General features: G+C 36.8%; 1 protein-coding gene across 2 annotated transcripts in view; it reads right to left on the bottom strand.

The window, feature by feature from the left end:
- The window catches only part of PTH2R (parathyroid hormone 2 receptor), an 89,652-nt gene that overhangs the window by 10,498 nt on the left and 58,278 nt on the right, over nucleotides 1–20,876 (bottom strand). For both annotated transcript variants that reach the window (XM_005672143.4, XM_084998764.1), the window contains 2 exons: nucleotides 20,517–20,577; nucleotides 12,937–13,003 (listed from right to left, as the gene is read on the bottom strand). In XM_005672143.4, coding sequence (XP_005672200.3) covers nucleotides 12,937–13,003; nucleotides 20,517–20,577 — 128 coding nt within the window. The remainder of the gene's footprint in view (nucleotides 1–12,936; nucleotides 13,004–20,516; nucleotides 20,578–20,876) is intronic.

Raw genomic sequence — 20,876 nt, 5'->3', positions numbered from 1 at the left:
GGTATTTTGTTCTTGTTGCAACTATAAATGGGATTTTTTTCTTAATTTCTCTCTCTGTTGGTTGATTGTTAGTGTATAGATATGCAACAGATTTTTGTGTATTGATTTTGTACTCTGCAAATATACTGAATTTTTTTATTAGTTCTAATCCATTTTTTGTAAGTCTTCAGGGTTTTATATATAAAATCATGTCATCTGCAAACAGCACCAGTTTGACTTCTTACTTTTTAATTTGAGTGTGTTTTATTTCTTTTTCTTGTTTAGCTGCTCTGGCTAGGACTTCCAGTACTATGTTGAATAAAAGTGGTAAGAGTGGGCATCCTTGCCTTACTCTTACAGAGATAGCTTTCAGCCTTTGAGTATGGTGTTAGCTATGGTTGTCAGATGTTGTCATATATGGACTTTGTTATGCTGAGGTACACTCCTTTTATACTCATTTTATTGAGTTTTATCATAAATTAATCTTGTCGATTGCCTTTTCTGCAACTATTGAGATGATCATATGATTTTTATCTTTTACTTTGTTAATGTAGTGTATCATAATTTATTTGCAGCCATTGAACCATCCTTGAATCCCTGGAATAAATCTCACTTGATTACACATCTGATCCTTTAAATGTATTATTGTATTAAGTTTGTAAATACAGTTCGCTAATATTTTGTTGAGGATTTTTGTATCTATGGCAATCAGAGATATTGGCCTATAATTTTCTATTTGTGTATTTTCCTTGTTTGGATTTGATATCAGGGTAATATCATCCTTGTAAAATGAGTTAGGAAACATTCTCTCCTCTTCAATATTTTGGAAGAGTTTGAGAATGATAGGTAATCAATCTTTAATTGTTTGGTAGAATTCACTTGTGAAGCCATCTGGTCCTGGAATTTTTATTTTTGAGAGGTTTTGATTACTGCCCCAATCTCATTACTAGTGATCAGTCTATATGAACTTTATTTCTTTATGATTCAGTCTTGGAAAGTTGTATGATTCTAAGAATTTGTCCATTTATTTTATTTTTTTTATTTTTATTTTTTAGATTTATTTATTTATTTATTTATTTTTGTCTTTTTGCTATTTCTTGGGCCGCTCCCGCGGCATATGGAGATTCCCAGGCTAGGGGTCTAATCGGAGCCCTAGTCACCAGCCTACACCAGAGCCACAGCAACGCGTGATCCGAGCCGCATCTGCAAACTGCAGCACAGCTCACGGCAACGCCAGATCGTCAGCCCACTGGGCAAGGACAGGGACCGAACCCGCAACCTCATGGTTCCTAGTCGGATTCATTAACCACTGCGCCACGACCGGAACTCCTGTCCATTTATTTTAGATTGTCCAGTTTGTTGGTGTATACTTGTTCATAATATTCTATTATAATTCTTTGCATTTCTATGATATCCATTATATTTCTTTTCATTTCTGATTTTATTTATCAGAACCTCCTTTTTTCTTAGTGAGTCTAACTAAAGGTTTGTTAATTTTATCTTTTCAAAGAACCAACTCTTAGTTTCATTAATCTTTTCTATTATTATTATTTTTTATAGTTCACTGAGTTGCTTCATGACAGCTATTTTGAATCCTCTATCAGTTAGATCACAATGCTCTGCGACTTTAAGCTTGATTTCTGGAGAACCGTCATTTTCTTTTGCTGATACAGTGTTACTGTGGTTCTTCATGGAGCTCCATAAGTTGTTCCTCTGCAGTTTTTTTTTTTTTTTTTTTTTTTTTTTGTAACTTGATTTTGTTAACAGATTAGTAATTAGAGGCCTCTCATTTCCCAGTAGGTGGTGCTACAGCACAAGTTTCTGGTTTCTTACCTTGGCGGCTTCTGGTTATATTTGAGAATCAGCACTTTCTATCGTCCACCACCTGTGAAAGGTGTCACCCACTGCCCTGATTGTCACTGCTTGTGCCTCTGGGGTCATTAGTGCCCTGCTGCTGCTGGCATCGCTGCCTGGAACATTGGAATGGTGAGCCCTTCTGCCATGTCCAGGGTCTCGGGCTCCACTACTCCAAGGGTAGGGTGGTGATGGGAAGCCAGGGTGTCAGATACCTCTGCTGCGTCCAGGGTTGTCAGGTTCATAGGCACCACCTCTGCTGTTCCCCTGGTTCTGCCTCCAAGTGTTCCAATCCACCCACCTTTAGATATAAAGGGGTGTGGAACACTCTGGTGCCCTGCTGTGTTGGGCAGAGGCATCTTTGTTGAGTTATGGATGTTTCTACTGGTTGTAGACTGAAGGAGAAAGGCAAAGAGAGTGCCACATACCACCATGATGCTAACATCACTCATAACCACTATCTTACATCTTCTTTTCAGGAGGATAAGAAGATACAAAACATGAGAGTTGATTTTCCTTCATCCTTGTCCACTACAATACCTGGTTCATGTCCACAGAATCTTTTTCAGAGAAGGTGAGAAGCTGCTGCTTGTCCATCATACAAGTGCTACTTTATGAATGCCCAAACTTATTTCATGCTTATAGTCATGCTCCCTAAGATTATACTCCCTGGTAATACAATGGAGCAGGGAGTAAAAATAGTTGGAAGTGATGCTGTGTAACTACTATAAAGTGCTAAAAGCTGAAGATAGCAGAGTTTTGGAAGCAATGCTAGCTGGGTATTGTCACTTGTCATTCACTATTCCTGGAAAAGGAAGAATTAGAAATGGCTTCAGATGAGCCAGCCTTAAGTTCCATCTATATTAAAATGCCCATGACCAGGGACTCTACTCAAGTCAGTAGACCATACTAAGTAAATTCCACAAATTCCCAGAAACTTGATTAAAGACACACATCAACTGAATCACTTTGTTGTACAGCAGAAATTATCATAACATTGTAAATCAGCTATACTTCAATAAAACTTTTAAAAATTTAAATAAATAAATAAATACATAAAGTAGAAACAAATCAATCAGTCCATCAGTTTATAAGTAAGTGGATTATGGAAAGAATTAAGAATTAAGAAAAACTGGAGTTCCTGTTGTGGCCCAGCAGTTAACAAATCTGACTGGCATCCATGAGGATAGAGATTTGATCCCTGGCCTCCCTCAGTGGGTTAAGGATCCAGCATTGCCATGAGCTAAGGTGTAGGTCACAGACACAGCTCAGATTCCATGTTGCTGTGGCCCTAGCGTAGGATGGCAGCTATAGCTCCAATTAGACCCCTACCCTGGGAACCTCCATATGCCATGGGTGTGGCTCTAAGAGAGAAAAACAAACAAAAAAAAAGAATTAAGAAAAACTATGATTAATAGAACTTGCTGCCTTAAAAGATAGGTAAACAAAATACACACACATGGGCATGCACGCACGTGTGCACATGCACACACACACACACATTGATACATGAACAGCAGTTGAACGAAATTCCAGAAAATTATTACAAATAATTTAGGAAAGTACAGAATACAGGTTAATTAGAAACTAAGTTATTGACTACTTACTATTATAAATGTTTTAGGTGAATTGTTGCTTATCCTTCGCAAAAGCTCTATGAGACAGGTATATTACTGTCCCCATTCTATAGATGAGGAATCAGAATCAGAGCTGACACTAGTTATGCATGGTCACACAGCCAGCAAGTGGCAGAGCCCTAATGAGGCACATGCAGCCTGGATGCATAGCATGGACTCTTAACCACTGCACCAAACTGCCCATAAAATAGAGTTAATAGCAGATTGAGATGGAAAAAGAAATTTTTTAAAGAGCAGGATGGACTGAGAAGAGACTGTAAAGAATAAAAATTATAACCAAGTTTCAAGATCAGTATTAAAAACAGCAAACATTAGGTCTAACAGAGTGGGAAAATGGATTTAGCAATTTAGAAGACACTTGAAGAGAATCTTATTCAAATGGAGGGATAAAGAACAAAGACTTCTGTGATGAGGGACGGATGCCTATATGGAAGGCATGGAATTGAGGATCATTATAAAGATTATTTCTCCTTCAGGAGAAAATTATAAAGAGAACAAATCAATAATGACATAAAAGAAAAGATCTTGCTCTAAAGAAGACCTGAGTTTGCAGAAGGAAAAATGACTAGATACTGGGTAAATGGAATAAAAAACAACAATTCACGTTTTGCTGAAACTGTTTCCAAAAAATTTTAATGAAGAGATAATTCTAGGAGAAAATCATTTAGAGAGTTCCTTGCATATCTCAAGTAACCTTCCTGGAGGGAAAATTTTGCCTAAAGCCATTCATAAGCCAGTAACACAGAGAATAAATTTTATGCAAATGTGGTTTCAAAGTAATGCAAATATAAACATTATATTCCCTCTCAATTACATTTTTAAAGATTTATTCAAAGTGCCACAGATGAATTAAAACAACAAACTCAAATTTCAGCCATGAAACCTCTGGCTTCTCAGGCTATTTTGGATACTCTTACTAGAATCACCTTTGCCTCCTCAATCTCACTCTCACTAGAACAGCTCATTCCCAGGTTTCAGGCTGAATGTCACTTTTTCTCAAAAGCTATTCTTGACAGCCTAGCCCCACCATAGCACTTGTTCCATTTAAATGTCTGCCTCTCCCACTATGCCTAAGGTTAAGGAGAAATTGGTGTCTGTTTCCCCACCCTCTCAGCCTCATACAGTGCCAATAACATCCTTGATGTTTAATCAAGATGTGTTAAACGAGCAATGAAATGTACACTCTGTAAACCTTACTTATATTGAGCTAAGTCAGCACATCACCCTTCAATAGAGAATCTTCACTTCTAGGTGTCTATCACAAAGACATAAGCAGAGAGAGAAGTCAAAATTTATGTATAAGCAAGTCCACTGTTATAAACTTTTCCCTAGGGAGTTCCCATCATAGCTCAGTGGTTTATGAACCCAACTAGTATCCATGAGGATGCAGGTTCCATCCCTGGCCTCACTCAGTGGGTTAAGGAGCCAGCATTGCCATGAGCTGTGGTGTAAGCTGGCAGCTGCAGCTCCAATTTGACCCCTAGACTGGGAACTTCAATATGCCACATGTGTGACCCCAAAAAGCAAAAATAAATAAATTAAGTAAATGAAATAAAATAAAATGAAACTTCCTCTTTACACTTACAATTTTTATTTACACCTTTGGCTACATAATGAGGAGAAGGGGGTTCCTTTCTCCCCATTCCTGATTTTTCCCTCCAGGGAAGGCAGCTTCTGTTCTCCCCATTCCCACTTAACTCTCTCCACCCCTGGAGGAGATGGACTGAATTTGATGAGTAATTGTGGGAAGAGTACTGAGTTTGCTTGACTCATCCCATCTTTCTTTATTTGAAAGCTTGTAGTGAGCAGGCTTTTTCTACAGCATCTCCAGGCTTAGGAGCCTGCCCTCGGCATCCTGTGCCCAGGTGGGCAGATCCTGCCTAATTATGAGATACTTTGACTGATCCACTTGGCTAACAGACCAAAGATCACACCCTCCAACCCAGACTCCAGCAGCTATAAGGGTTTTTGTTTTGATACGCTCTCTCCTCTTTTGTTTTCTGTCTCAAGTTGTTTTGAATCTGAGCAGCAAAGGAGGCTCTGTATTAGCTGCTCTTAGAGATTTTCTGAATATCTCACATCTCACCCCATATTTTGGCTTATTTTTCAGTATCATGAGCATAAGAAATGTTTTTGCTTTGTGTGTATAGATATATATAAATATATATATATATATATATATCTACACTATAAAACTTAACCATTTTATAATTTGATTATCTGTATAATGAATATGAAGACAAAATACACAGCTCACTTCTTATCAGTTGGAATTCAATTCATAACTTAGGGGTAAATGCTCGAGCCTGAATTTCAGTCAAGGTTCCATATCCGACTAATTTAGAAGAGGGGAATGGATTATGGAACAGAGATTTTCCTCTGGGGAAAAATCAATTTTGTATTTGCAATTCCATCAAAGATTAGAGATTAAATTTCATCCAGTTTACTTAAAATTCCTCCCTTACCAGTCATCCCTCTCACCCTCCCCTCTTGTGCTTCAGGATGGAGCCTCCTTTAACAACAAATGGGCGGAAATGAATTACTGAGAAGCTTGTAGTCTGTTCATTGTATGAAAAGGGTTATTTTCATATTGTATAAAGTGCACTGGATATGATTTTTTAACTTATCACTTTAAAATTTTTCTTAAAGGAACTTACTAGAAGTACCATCTTAGTCCATCTGCTGGAGTTCCCAGAGCTATCCTTTAATAGGTACATGGAACAAAACACATATAAGGAAAAAAATTGAAAATCTCGGTCTCTCCATTTAATGCACTATAAGTAGCATGCAGTCTCCTCAAGGACCACTACTTACTCAGTCATTCACATTAGATCGTTATTCACAGGATGAGTAAGCCCATGAGAAAAAAAAAAAGAAATACACAAACTTCTTGTTGACCTCAGAGATTAGTCCTTAGCTTGGGTACACAGTGGTGCTGTAAACCATGACAGACATCTAAAACCAGGCAAACACCAACAGAAAGAGAGAGAGAAGAAGAAAGAGAGAAGGAGAAAGAGAAGGAGGAAGGAAGGGAGGGAGGGAGGGAGGGAGGAAGGCGGGCAGGCAGGCTGGAAGGCTATTGCCCTGTATTTTCCTAAAATCCATTGACATCTGTAATGCAAACTCTAACCTCTCACAGTTATCAGTTCTCTGTAGGGTTACTTAAAGATCAAAATCTCCACAATAATCTCCCCTAAAATGCTCCCCAACATGGGCATTTTTTTATTCTAGTGCTTATTTTTAAGGAGTTACCAAAAAATGAGTAACTGCCTGTGGAAAAATAAGTACATAACTTCTAATGTCTCAGTGAGTGACTGGCCCTGATTTCCAATTTCAGTCTCCTTAATAAAAGCTTTGGGCAGCTTTAAGACTGAATCTTGGATTGTTTATTTCATCACTCCCACTTTATAAACATTGCTTAGATGTATGTACTATAAGAAAAGTAAATCTGGAAGAAATTTCTCTCCTCCAAGTATAAAGATACATCATTAGGGAGTTCCCATTGCTCAGAGGAAACAAACCCTACTAGTGTCCATGAGGCTGTGGGTTCCACCCCTGGCCTCACTCAGTGGGTTAAGGATCCAAGGTTGCCATGAGCTGTGGTGTAGGTCACAGACAAGGTTTGGATCCCGCATTGCTGTGGGTGTGGCACAGGCCGGCAGCTGTAGCTCAGACTCGACCCCTAGGCTGGGAACTTCATATGCTGCAGGTGGAGTCCTAAAAAGCAAAAAATAAATAAATAAATAAACAAATAAAATAAAATAAATGATTAAATTAATAGTACACTTACATTTTTATTGATGACATTCTTGGTTCTTCAAAAAACTACTTATTTCACATTTACATTTTAGTGCAAGTAAGATGAAGCAATGCATTGTAGAGAGACATATTTTGAGAGTTTATGGTCTCTCCAAAGGGATGGATTTATATGAATGGAATATATAGGATGGACTCCTACCAAAAGGAAAAAAAAGGAGTTCCTGCTGTAGCTCAGAGGACTGGTGACCTGGCTTGTCTCTGTGACATTGCCAGTTCCATCTTCAGCCCAGCACAGTAGATTAAGGATGTGGTGTTGCCACAGTTGTGGCATAGGTCACAGATGCAGCTTGGATTTGATCCCTGGCCCAGGAACACTCATATGCCACAGGTGCAGCCAAACAAGGAAAAGGAAAAAGCAGAAGAATAAGAAGAAAAAGCCAGGGATTGCTGTCACACTGCTCCTGGTCTCCAGCTGCTGAAGCACTGATGTCTCTCTGATGCTCACTTTAGTTTAATATTATGGTTTTCCAATTTTAATACAACTCTTTAATTCCTGTATCTTTCTTTGGAAACCTGCATCAAGAAAATTGATGTCAGCGTCCAGCCAATAGAATTATGCACTTAATGGAGTTCTCTCATGGTGCAGTGGGCTAGATAGCCAGTGTTGTCACTGCAGCAGCGTGGGTAACTATTGTGGCTCAGGTTCCATCCCTAGCCTAGGAATTTCCATATGCCGTGGCGTGGCCAAAAAAAAAAAAAAAAGCGAATAGTTAATAGCTCTCTTAAAAAGATGTCCATACTTCCTAATTCATTTAATCCTCATTCCTGACTTTTCCTTCCAGAGAAGGCAGCTCGACTGATGTGCACTTCCTATCTCCCCACTCCCTCTTACTCCCTCCATCCCTGGAGGAGATGGACTGAAGTATTTGATGAGTGAACATGAGCTGGAGGTGAGCAGACTTTTCTATAGCATCTCCAAGCTTAAGTGCATCCTGTGTGAGGGGTACCATCCCTATAAGGCCAAAACTCAAATCTAACAAGATGCTTAAAATCTTTCAATGCATCACCGCCATTTTTGGAAAATTCCATTTTTGGAAAATTCCTTTAGCACAGAATATGAGTCCCATCATGATCAATTCCTAACTGCTTTCCAGTCTGATCTCCTACATTTTCCGCAGATGCACCCATCCTTTCAGCCACGGAAAACACGACCTGTCTATTTATAGTTTTAAAGTTCCTGATCACATGAAACATAAGTAGCCTCCCACAACTATGTGGACACTCACTGGTCAGGCCATTTGTAGTAATTCCAAACTTCAATGTCAAACTTCAGTGACTAGTTCAGCATTTTCCAAATGACTTAGGGTGCCACCACCATGATTTGAATAATAATATCAATATTATTCCTCTACTGGTATTTACCTAATACCCTTCTTCAAATAATCCACTTTTATTAAATTATTAAAATTTAAATTTCATATCATAACTATACATGGAAAGCCAGTAGCAGCCACAATAGACAAGAGGCCACTGTAAAAATGAATACAACAGAAACAATCCATGTGCAATTTTATCTGGACTGTGCTGACTGTCTTCCCTCAAAAGAAGACACCACGCATATTAGAATAGTGTTAAAGACCAGTAGTACCAACATGAGATCTTCTCTGAAACATATTCAGAAGCAGTGGAAAAGGACGGATACACTCAATATATGACACACTGTTACTTAATGACTCACATGTCTTACCTAAATCAATCCTTTCATGTACAAAGGTATGTGCTCTAACCTTGGCAAACACTGGCCTACCCTCCATTCATTTACCACAAACAGGGAAACTGTGGGCCTGAATACGACTCCAGCTTCAGCACTTTCTCAACGTATAAACCTAAGCAAGTTACATAACTTCGCTTGGACTCACACTGAGAATAATGAAAATACCAATCTCAAGGTCATTTGACCCAAAAAAAAAAAAGATTTTGAGATAAAACCTGAAGCAAAAAAAAAAAATGCACCCCAAAATACTTGTTCATCAAATGATACATAGAAAGTAAGAGATTTAACTCTGGCAAGGGACAAAAGAAAAGAGACTTTGGGACAAAAATGAAATTAAGCAGGGACTAGAAAGACCATCTGATCACACGTCAGAGGATGGTGGATGAAAGGACGGATGGATGAAGTGGCCTAATGGAGGACAAAGGAAACAAGTTAAGACAAGTACCCTGGCGTTTCTGCGTTTTGTCTCCCTATCCTGTATGTTCAAGGTCTCAGATTTCCGCTGGTTCCAAACCTCTCTCTATCCCATATTATTGGCATCTTCAAGGCCATCTTAAAAATGCTTAGAAACAAGTCTGTTGAGTTTTACAGTCTGTATTTTTGTGTCTGCAGTTTTATTTCTTTTCAGCTATTAGAGTCTTTCTTGGTTGACACCAATAAAAATGCAGGTCCTCATGTCTCAAGGGGTGGGGGCCTGCTTGGCCTAGACTGATCACACCTGCCACTTCACCACTTCTTCTAGCCCAGGCTGCTCTGCCTGCTGCTTCTCCTGCTCTGCAGGCCAAGCACGCTTCCTCTCAATGATGCTCTGGGAGGCCCAGGACTAAAACAATGCTTCATGTTCCATGGTCAAACAGAAAACACTCCTCTTGAATTTTAGTGCTAGATAGAAGAACTTAAAAATCATCTTCAAACCAACATCAAGATGTTACAAGATGAATAATTAGTTAATTTTGAGACATTTGTTTTCAGAACAAAAATGAATGTTTCAATGACCCTAATTCTCCTAATTTTACCATATAGGAACAAAACACAGGAAACAACAGTGCCACAATTTTAGATTCTACTACTCCAAAATCAAATGATTCTTTCCAGATATGTACTAAATATAACCATAAAGATGGGGAGATTATTTTCCCATAACTGCAAGCAACAATTTTGACATGCTTTGGAATGCAAGTGAAAAGAACATGGTCAAAATTTGCAGGTTACAAAATCAGCTCTACCCCAATATAAAATAAAAAATCTTTTAAAAACTAAACAAACAAACAAACAAACAAAAAACTGTTAAAAAAATACAGGTTATAGTCTTTCTTTGTCATGCTGGCTGTGTGACCTTCATCTGTGTGGGCTTTCATTTCCCTCCCCAGAAAAGAAAAAGACTGCATGAAATGGCCTCAGAAGTTCTGTAATTATACTCGCTTTGTGCTCTTATTTCATTTCTTCCCTCTTACTGACATCCCAGAATATTTACTGTGTATGTATGTTTAATTTTTTCAGCGTGTTAACTGAGTGGCCACTATGTGCTAAGAAAGTTGCTAGGCACAGGAATATGGAAGCTGAGAAAAAAAATGTCTTTCTGTTTAGTGGGCAAGAGAGACATTCAACAATCACAAGCGTATGATTGTTGCTTCATGTGATGATCTTCAGAAGAGAAAACCTCACTGTGCTCTGCGGATTTGAATAGTGACCTAATTTAGATTGGAAGAATCAAGGATGCCGTGAGGAAGAAACTACATTTAAAGGGAGAAGTAGAAGGAAGCATGTGCCAGGCTTCCAGGGTTATAGTGCAAAATGAAGAAGCACCCTGAGAGGATGGATATGGGCAAGTTCAAGGAACTGAAAGGGAAGCAATGAGGCTAAGTCATAGTGCATAAAAGGTGCAGGTATGAGGAACGGGGTCTTCTCTGAACTATCTGGGATGCTGCCTTTTATTATAAGTTCAGGGAGCTCACTAAGTATGGAAGATGATTTCTCACCACATTAATATAGCATTACTTCACTAAAATGAAAATGATAAGAGTTTCTAAACTTAAGTCATTCATTCATGTATCCACAATCCATTTGGGAGTTTCTGCTAAAACTTAGAATCAGGTTTAATTTAATAACAGGCTATTTTTGCAAGGGTACAAACTGGCTTCTCTAAAACTGTTCTATACCTTATTTTCTCCTCTAAACATTTACATCAGTGGGCTTCTGAATGAAAATTCCTTTTTGATCTCTCCTGTTTTGCTTTCTGCATATTTCCTATAAGGTAAAGAAGCATTTATCTGACGATCTAGATAGATCCTACAAAATCTTACTACATTGATAGCTGTGCTTCTGGATCTAGTATGCCAACATGCTGACACACGGGGTGACACCTGGTCCAAAAAAATGCAAAATGAGAAAAGTAACAAAGTGAAGAACAAAGAAAGAAAGACAAAAAAAACTGATTAAAAATCAGGCTGCCACTGTTTACAACAGCCAAGACATGGAAGTAACCTAAGTGTCCATCCACCTACGGATGAATGGATAAAGACATAGTACACATATATATATACAATGGAATATTACTCAGCCATATAAAAAGAATGAAATAATGCCATTTGCAGCAACATGGATGAACCTAGAGATTATGTGACATACTAAAGTAAGTCAAAGGCAAATATCATATGATATCACTTATATGTAGCATCTTTAAAAATGGTACAAATGAACTTATTTACAAAAGAGACTCACAGACATAAAAAATGAACCAAAGGAGAAAGAGGGAAAGAGGGATAAATTAGGAGTTTCAGATTTACAAATACATACTACTATATATAACAAGAGATAACCAACGAAGACCTACTATATAGATAGGAGTTATATTCAACATCTTGTGAAAACCTATAATGGAAATGAATCTGAAAAAGGACATAGATAGATAGATAGATAGATAGATAGATAGATAGATAGATAGACAGACAGATAGATATGTATAACTGAATCACTTTTTTGTATGACTGAAACTAACATAATATTGTAAATCAACTACAATTCAATTTTAAAAGATGGATGGAAAAGACAAAAACAAAAAAAATAAAAATCAAGCTGCTAAATTACTTTCAAATGACTTAACATTTAATATTTGGATATTAATCTTTTTTAAGATGTTTATAATCTTGTGTTAATACATGAAAACCAGGAAAACACAAGGTGGTACAATTTCATCAAACAACAGAAAAGCTAATGCCATAAAGTCCTCAGAAGCGGTTGAGAGTAAATATTTTGGAGAGTTTTGTTAGACATAAGGAAGTGTGTAGTTTTGTTTTCTTTGTAACATAGATGTAATACATAGTGGAAATATTACAGGCAGATAAGGTCCCAGGCAATATGATTGTCCACTCTAGTCTTTTTCCGTATTACCTATTAGAAGGGACTCTATAGGATACATGTCAGTATCGAATCCTTTCAACTCCTTGGGGAATGTATGTCAAATAACAGCGTTAGGCAATGCTTTATAATAAATCGTACTACCATTTTTTTTCTCTCTGTAATTCCTCTATTCTCCGGCTATTCCATCTTTGCCTCCTCCTCGTGGCACAGTGATCACATTATAAAATAATGGCTGTAAAGGGGGACGAGTTTAAGGACTTCTCAACTGCTTGAATCTATAAACGTTCATAGATATTTTGAAGTCCTGGGATTTTCCCTACATGCCAGCAGATTAAAGGGAGGGTGTGAGATTTCTTCATGGATCTCAGTGTTAGCCATGAATAAGGATCTGATCCCCAACCCCGACTCTTCACAGCTATGGCTGTGATGTGAGCATTTCCTAAACCTTTGTAAAACAAAGTGATACACAAACTTTCTCTGGGTTTTAGCAGCAGTATATTATGCATCCTTTTTCCTTTTCTTCTTCTTCTTTTTTTTTTTTTCTTTTTTAACTGTACAGGCTTTTAAACTTACCCCAATAGCTGCTAAGATTGGGGCTTGATAAATCCATTTGATGTCTCCGGCACTAAGCTCCCAGCATCTGAGACACGAAAAACAAGTTCCACGATTAGGTTAGCAAAGCAAATAAACAGTTAAAATAAATAGCATTTTAAGTTTCACCAAAAACTCCAGTCCTAGGCATTTAATTAAGAAATAAGACCAAAAAAATCTCCTGAAACACCCAAACCAGTGGGGGAGGAAAGCGTAATAAATCCTAGTTTCCATATTATTAGCTATCCCTTGGGGATAAATAAAGTAATATAAGTAGTGACGTATTATTCTTATAACAAGAGTACAAAATGTTTCTAGAGGCACACAAAAATTAGTCTTCTAAATGTGGTACCATTGAGTCTTTATTTTTGTTATCCCTAGAATGGGCCATAACAATTAAACCTTGTTGATAAAGTCCTCTCACTTTCAGAATTTACTCCATAGGCTGTAAAACACTGACGTTAATGCATTCTTATCCACAGAAATGCAACAGAAAACTGCCAGTAATGCAAATGATTATTGTTGATTGGAATGTAGAAGAAAATCGAAGGCAAAAGATTTTTGTCCATAGAAGTGAAAATTAGCTGTGTTTGATGGAATGCTATTGATCTGTGAATACCGACCAGTTTTTACATTTATTTGTTAAATTTATTTTTTTACTTCTCCTATGCACCAATTATAACATCTTGCTCACTAATTAGTGAGTTTAAAAAATCTTGACATTTTATATTTACATATGATCATGATTTTATCTTCTATTTTAAAAAGTTAGTTTTTAACAATATGTAATAAAAAACACTATATAATTTACCCATTTGTTATATTTATCTTCTGCTTCCCACTTATTATACCAAAATTTAAGTTTACTTAGACAGGGATCTTTGTTGGTTTTGTTTTTGGCTATTAGTGCCTAGTACATAGCAAGTAAGTGGTCAATAAATATTTGTTGAATTAAACTGAATTCAAAGTTAGACTCAACTTCACCCAATCTGGTTTCTGGTAAAGGTCTTATATTAAAACAAAAAGAACACATGGAAAAGCTAAAACAAAAACAAAAAAACAAACAAAAAAGAATAAACGGAACAGAGGTGAGAAAAACTAGTTCCACTTGAAACTTTAATGCATCACTTTAAACAGTTTGTTTGTTTTTTTTAACTAAAGATACATAAATAAAAGCCTTCAGTTTCTCCTTAGATAAAACCTAGCATTGACTGCAGCAACAGTAAATGAAGTCTTATAAAGAAATTTTAGCAATATAATAATGTTTTAATTATAGATGATAAAATTATTAAGAAGTTGCTTTTAAATTAATGAGCAAATTATGGATAATAAAAAGCTATATCAACTATTCCTTGAAGGTAGAACACACTTTCAGCACACATGTAATAGCTAAATATTTTTAAAATTTAATTTTTATCTAGGCAATACCTTCTTATTTCAAAAATCAAAATACGTAAAAAGGCAGACACTGAGACATCTCAGTCCTCCCCTTTATCCTGTGTCCTTACCCTTGACCGTCTCCTTTCAGGTAACATCTTTTTTTGCTTTGTTGTGTATACTTTCAGTATTTCTTGATGCATATTCAAACACATACAAATAATACAATCTTATTTTCCTCATCTTACAAGAATGCAGTATACATTCTATTCTATAACTTGCTCCTGCCTTTTAATAGTATATTGTTAATTTTGTTCCATATCAGTACCAAGAGAGCTCAATAGCATAGCATTCCGTTGGGAAGAGGTATTAGTTAAATCAACCAGACCCCTAGACCAAAGTGTAATTCTGGTCCAGCCACGCTGAAATGTGCAGTCAATAGGCTTAAAGTCTGAACTCCATTCTTATGGAAATCAAACACAGGGACATTTTACACTTGCACACACATTACTTGCTACACATTACTGAACATTGCCCAGTGTTATTTGCATGCATCTATTTTTCACGTTGTTCAGCCAGACAAGAAAGATAAAAGACAATGTTACTGAGTCATGCAAAATGTCTATCACACTACCCTAAAAAGGCTTCCTACTATAAGGAAGCCAACACATATTGTATGAATATAAACTGAACATTGATTCACTAGCTGCAAAACTCTTGGATTTCATAAATTTTCTTTTCAGTTTTGACATTTGGTAATATCTTCATAATCTTCTTTCTTTGCCTCAATGACATTTCATCATGGTGTCTCCTAGCGCACTGGAATTCAATTACACAAAGTCAGCTCTAAAAAATATTTGTATCTGGAAATAAGTCCAACAGCTACTTCTAAAAACAGGAAAAACTTGACTCTGATTGTTTTCAATGTCAAAGTTTCCAATTTACCCTTTGCTACCCAAGGCAACCAAGATTACAGATTTTTTTTAAGAAAATGCTATTAATCATTTTTAATTTATTCTTTAATGTTCCAGTTCACACTTGCTTGTTAACATGGCCTAGAAACTACCCTCTGTTCAGTTGTGGTTTTTTTTTTAATTTTAACATTCTAAGAAATAACAGGAAAAACAGGAAATAAGAAGAAAAATGCACTTCTGAATGGTAGAACATGATACACAGAAATCTGACTAGAAAGTAGGACTTCCTGCTGCCAGGATTAGAAACAGGAAATGCATTGTCCCATTGAGGGATCCAGAGAATTGTATTGACTAAATACTGCATTGTCTTCACAACCCACACTCTGATAAGAGTAGAGGAAGTGAAGTCCTCTGATAGCCATGCAAATTTCCTGGGAAAGAGAGAGTGTATCTATTCTTGGTCCTTTCCATAGAAAGCCCCAACTTTCCTGCTGCTATCTCTCATATCCTCTGAATGAGCAGGAGAAAAGGTAATAAGGTATCTTGTAAGATGTTTTTACTTTTGTAAGTAAAAAGAAAGGGAAACAAAAATACTGACTTTTTAAGTCATTTGTCCAATCTAAACTATTCAATTTTCTTACCCTACCTTAGTCAGATAACATTTTGATGCAATTTTAGAACTAGAAGAGCCTTATTTTGTATAGTCAATAGACTTTAGAGTACCTTCTAAAACTGGATCTAACCTGATTATCTCCAAATGTCCAGGATGCGGAGAAAAATCAGAATTCAGATTTTTCTGGCCTCTCTTTGAAAGGCCAGATGAGAAAAAGATAAATATCAAATAAAAGAGACAAGTACAGGAGCCCCATCTGTCCTTTGGAGATGCTCCAAGTCCGCTCTCCACTTGAACTTTGTGACATGGTCAGATTACACTCAAGAAAACACACAAAACCTTTTTATCTTAGATAAGCTGAGTTTCCTGAGAAATCAAATCAGACCATTATGAAATCATGCCATGGATGTGGTATTACAGTTTTACTTTCTATGCAAAATAAATATAAAATGACCCCTTAGCCCAATTATCATGCTCAGATCGGGGCACTACAGAACTCAAAACTTTGTTCTAAATAGAGTAAGAGTAAACATTTTGCACAGAAGAGTCATATGATCTAACTTATATTTAGTTTTTTAGTATTAATTCATCTGTTTTAGAGCAATATTTAGCATCAGTTGCATTTTTCAAAATATTCATTAACTGATGGATTTTTTCTTAAAATAATAAACTTGTACATATTTTTCAGCAAAAACATGATTATTAATCATTTATTATCTTGTTTATTATTTTTAAGAAAGAATTTAAGATAACTAATAAAACTAATTATGGAATTCCATATAAAATGCACTATGAATGTATTTGTTTTCTTTCCATGCTCAAGGTCTGGAATAACTCTGAATGAATGAATAAGTCAAAATTGCTCCAGGCTACCTTTAGGCTTTGAAGATGTAACCTGATATCTCTGGGTCTCATTCTATTCATCTCTCAAATGTGGGGATTGGACCAAACAATGCCTTCAGTCCCACCTTCTCTAAAATTCCAAAACTAAGTGATATGGTTACACATCTCAGAGTAAAATTATTTAGCATTATTTAGTACCTCTTTACTGACTCAACTTCCCTCCCTCCTCCATGAAATCAAATAACAATGCTCCAAGTTTTCCTTGAAATTTCCACTATTGCTGTCTAAATATAATAACACTATAGATATTAACCCTCAAATGTCAACAAAGCCAAAGAGTGTAAAGAGATAAATGTAAATAAAAATGAAACCAATAATTTATTTCCAAAATATACAAACAGCTTATACTGATCAGTATCAAAAACAAACAAACCAATCAAAAAATGGGCAAAGAAGACATACAGATGGCCACCAAACACATGAAAAGATGCTCAACATTACTAATTATTAGAGAAATGCAAGTCAAAACTACAATGAAGTATCACCTCATACCAGTTAGATAGCCATCATCAAAAAGTTTACAAATAATAAATGCTGGAGAGGGCATAGAGAAAAGGGAAACCTCCTACACTGCTGGTGGGAATGTAAATTGGTGCAACTAAGTTACATTAAGGACAGTATAGAGGTTCCTCAAAAAAACTAAAAGTAGAGCTACCACATGATCCAACAATCCTACTCCTGGGCATGTATCTGAAGAAAACTCATTTCAAAAACATACATGCACCCCAGTGTTCACAGCAGTACTGTTTATAACAGCCAAGGCATGAAAGCAACCTAAATGTCCATCAACAGATGAACGGATAAAGTAGAGGTGGTGTATATATATATAAATGGAATATTACTCTGCCATAAAAAGAATGAAATAATGCCATTTGCAGCAACATGGATAGACCTAGAGATTATTATACTAAATGAAGTAAGCCAGCCAAAGACAAAACATTATATAATATTACATACATGGAATCTAAAAAAAAGAAGATACAAATGAACTTATTTACAAAACAGAAAAAAAAAAAAAAACTCACAGACATAGAAAACAAACTTATGGTTCCCAAAAGAGAAAGGGGAGATGGGAGGGATGAATTGTGAACTTGAGATTAACAGGTACACACTACTAAATATAAAATAAACAACAAGGATCTACTGTATAGCCCAGGGAACCATATTCAGTATCTTATAATAACCTATAACAGAAAAGAATAGAAAAAAGATATATCTATACATATACATACACACTATAATACTATATATGTGTATATATATAATGGAATCACTTTTCTGTATATTTGCAACATTGTAAGTCAACTATACTTCAAATTTAAAAAAAAAAAACTAAATAGGACCCTGCAGGGCTCTCCTGGGCACAGGGCCCTCCACATCCTTGCTTCTTGTTGGTAAAAATAAAAGTTTTCTTCTCCTAGGGCTTCCCCAAGTCCCAAAGAGCAGGCTCAAACAGTCAGTGATTAGACAAATGAGAAAATTCTGAAACCAATGAAAATTAGTCAAGCAAGGAAAGTAGTAATAACTTGTACAATAGAGTCACAAGACTCCTAGTTCCTCCTGAAGCGATACAGGTAACAATCCGATGCATATTTTTACTGCTCTACAGAAACTAAAACCCCTACCCAGTGGAGAATGTTGACTACATGCTGACCACAAGCATGAAGATGCTAGACTGGATGGAACCAGAAGACTGATGATTAAGATTTCTGAAACATCATCTTATTACCTCACCATCAGCATATCAGAAGACTGTCCAAGAGCTGATCATATACCCTCGACCCTCATCCAAATGTTGCTTTTAAAAACTCTTACCCAAAAGCATTGGGAAGCTCAAGTCATTTGTGTATTAGTTACCCATTCTCCTTGCTTTGTGCTCTGCAAATAAACACTGTACTTCCCTTCATCACAACCCAGTATCAGTAGATTGACTTTGATGCTCTTCGGGTGAGCAAACACGAGTTCAAGTCAGCAACAAAAATGCAAAGCCAGTCAGTCCTAGAACTGAGGGAAGGCTGATGAATGAGGAGTTCGTAACCAAGCAGTGGGAAGGCTACACCTAAAGATAATAATGTATAGACTGCAGATTTGGGAGACAGTAGCTGGTTCTTTGTAGAATTCAGGCACTTGTGTGATGTGGCGTTTTTTTTCACTGCACAGCAGACAAAATGATTCTTAAGAAAATATCTCGTAACTTGAAACAAATGTATGGGCTCAATTAAAGAAAGGTGCAAATAGAAAGGAGTTGCTGTCATGAAACACACACGATCTATGGATATTAAATTGTATTCTGTTAAAATAGAAGAATGCTCAGCATTACTATACCTATAAATTAAATCTACCTGTATTTAAATTGCTTTTCATGTATCATAAGTGTATTAGTCTGCTCAGGCTGCCGTAACAATAGAATATAGACTGAGGGCTTAAATGACAGACATTTATTTTCTCACAATCTGGAGGCTAAGCCTGACTGCAAAATGCAAGGCACTGTGATCTCGCTGTGTAATCATAAACCTTTGTGAGCCCATGGAGAAAGAAGGAGCTTTCTGGTGTCTCTTCTCATGAAAACACTAACCCTATCCTATCAGAGCCCCAACCTTAGGACCTCATCTAATCTTAATTACCTCTTTATGGGCCCTATCTCCAAATACATTGGGGGTTAGTGCTTCCCACGTTGAATTTTGGGAAGACACGATTCAGTCCAGGCAATAAGTTTCATCATAAAAGCAAAAAACAGGCACCTGAATGGTTCTCCACATTCTCCTTTTCTTTCTTTGACTCATCATTACTAGAAATAGAAATAATATGAGAAAATGAATGTTTCAGTATCCATGCATCATATGGCACCCAAAGAGAAACCAACAACTGTGGGGCTAGCCCTAAGACGGATTCCCCTTCTAATCTGCATGTGTTTTATTGTACAAAATTATTTTATTACACTATAGAAAACAAGAGAACAAATGAGATGGATTGGACTTATAGTTTGCATTAAATATAGATAAGCAGTAAGTAGAGCACTTGTGTATTAAGTGCAGGTACTAAATGGAGCAACTGAGCATTAAATATTCATGCTACACTAAATATATGAGGCATAAAATATCCCTGATACACAGTAAGTCTTCAGTCTTCTTGATATCCTAATTCAGCCACTGATTGGTGAAACCCATGGCCACATATCCCACCCAAAGAATGCAAATAAGACCCAGAGCTGTTCTGCAGGCCAAGCGGCAAATTACAGCCATGGAGAAGTGACACTATACTTATATCTCTCTGAGATAGCAAATACGTGTCACTGGACCAGTGACACCTTCTGTCTCTGGCACCTTCTGTCTGGGGGTTCCCTTGCTGCAACTTCATCTCTGGACCTCATAACCACATCATCTGTGGGGACGGCTGATGCAGCAAAGAGGAGATATGAATGTTATCTAGACCAGGATACAGGTAGTATGGTCCTTTCACCTGTGTGCACCACATCCTAAGTGTGTTAACTTACCCATCTCTTTCCCCTCATTTCTCACAATATGTTTTAAATTGATTTCATAAACCATGAAGTTCAAGCATCATAATCAGGTCTGTGAGTCTTTCTGTTCCATGACTCTGGGATGAATAGTTTGCTGGTAATATATCTGAGGCTACAATTGCATCAAGGTAATTTCCCACATGACATCCCTAAAGGGTAAAGTCATCAAGAACTGCAGCAAGTGTGAATTCCAAGCAGGAATCCAATCTTGAGAAAATACCTCTTTTTTACTCACCTTTCATCAGCCAGAGTTGCTCGAGCCGCAGCCCAGGCGGTAACAAATGCTGCTGGGAACCCTGCAATCAGAAAAGGATTCAGACACCACCTTTCTTTTAAGGTTAAGGGACTTTTTCTTATAATCATCACACACAAAATATACTATTAAAAGGTGAGAGAGAAAAACAGACAGGAAAAATGGTAATATGGAGCAAGAAAAGCCCACTTAGTTCTTATCTTGTCCATTTGAGAAATCAGCTGGTACATTGATGTTATTTGTTCTCCAAAGTCTAAAAATGAAGATTGGACCAATTTTCATTCAAGGGATGTAGGGTCAAACCATGATTGGAGGAGACCGAAGTTCCTGTGGTCAGAAGCA

Source organism: Sus scrofa, chromosome 15, assembly GCF_054392235.1.
Source record: "Sus scrofa isolate SSC_HxYL_T2T_F1_AM1 chromosome 15, Sscrofa_HxYL_maternal_Yorkshire_Landrace_v2.0, whole genome shotgun sequence".
Classification (NCBI taxonomy): Eukaryota; Metazoa; Chordata; class Mammalia; order Artiodactyla; family Suidae; genus Sus; species Sus scrofa.
This window is presented reverse-complemented; position numbering and strand designations above follow the sequence as displayed.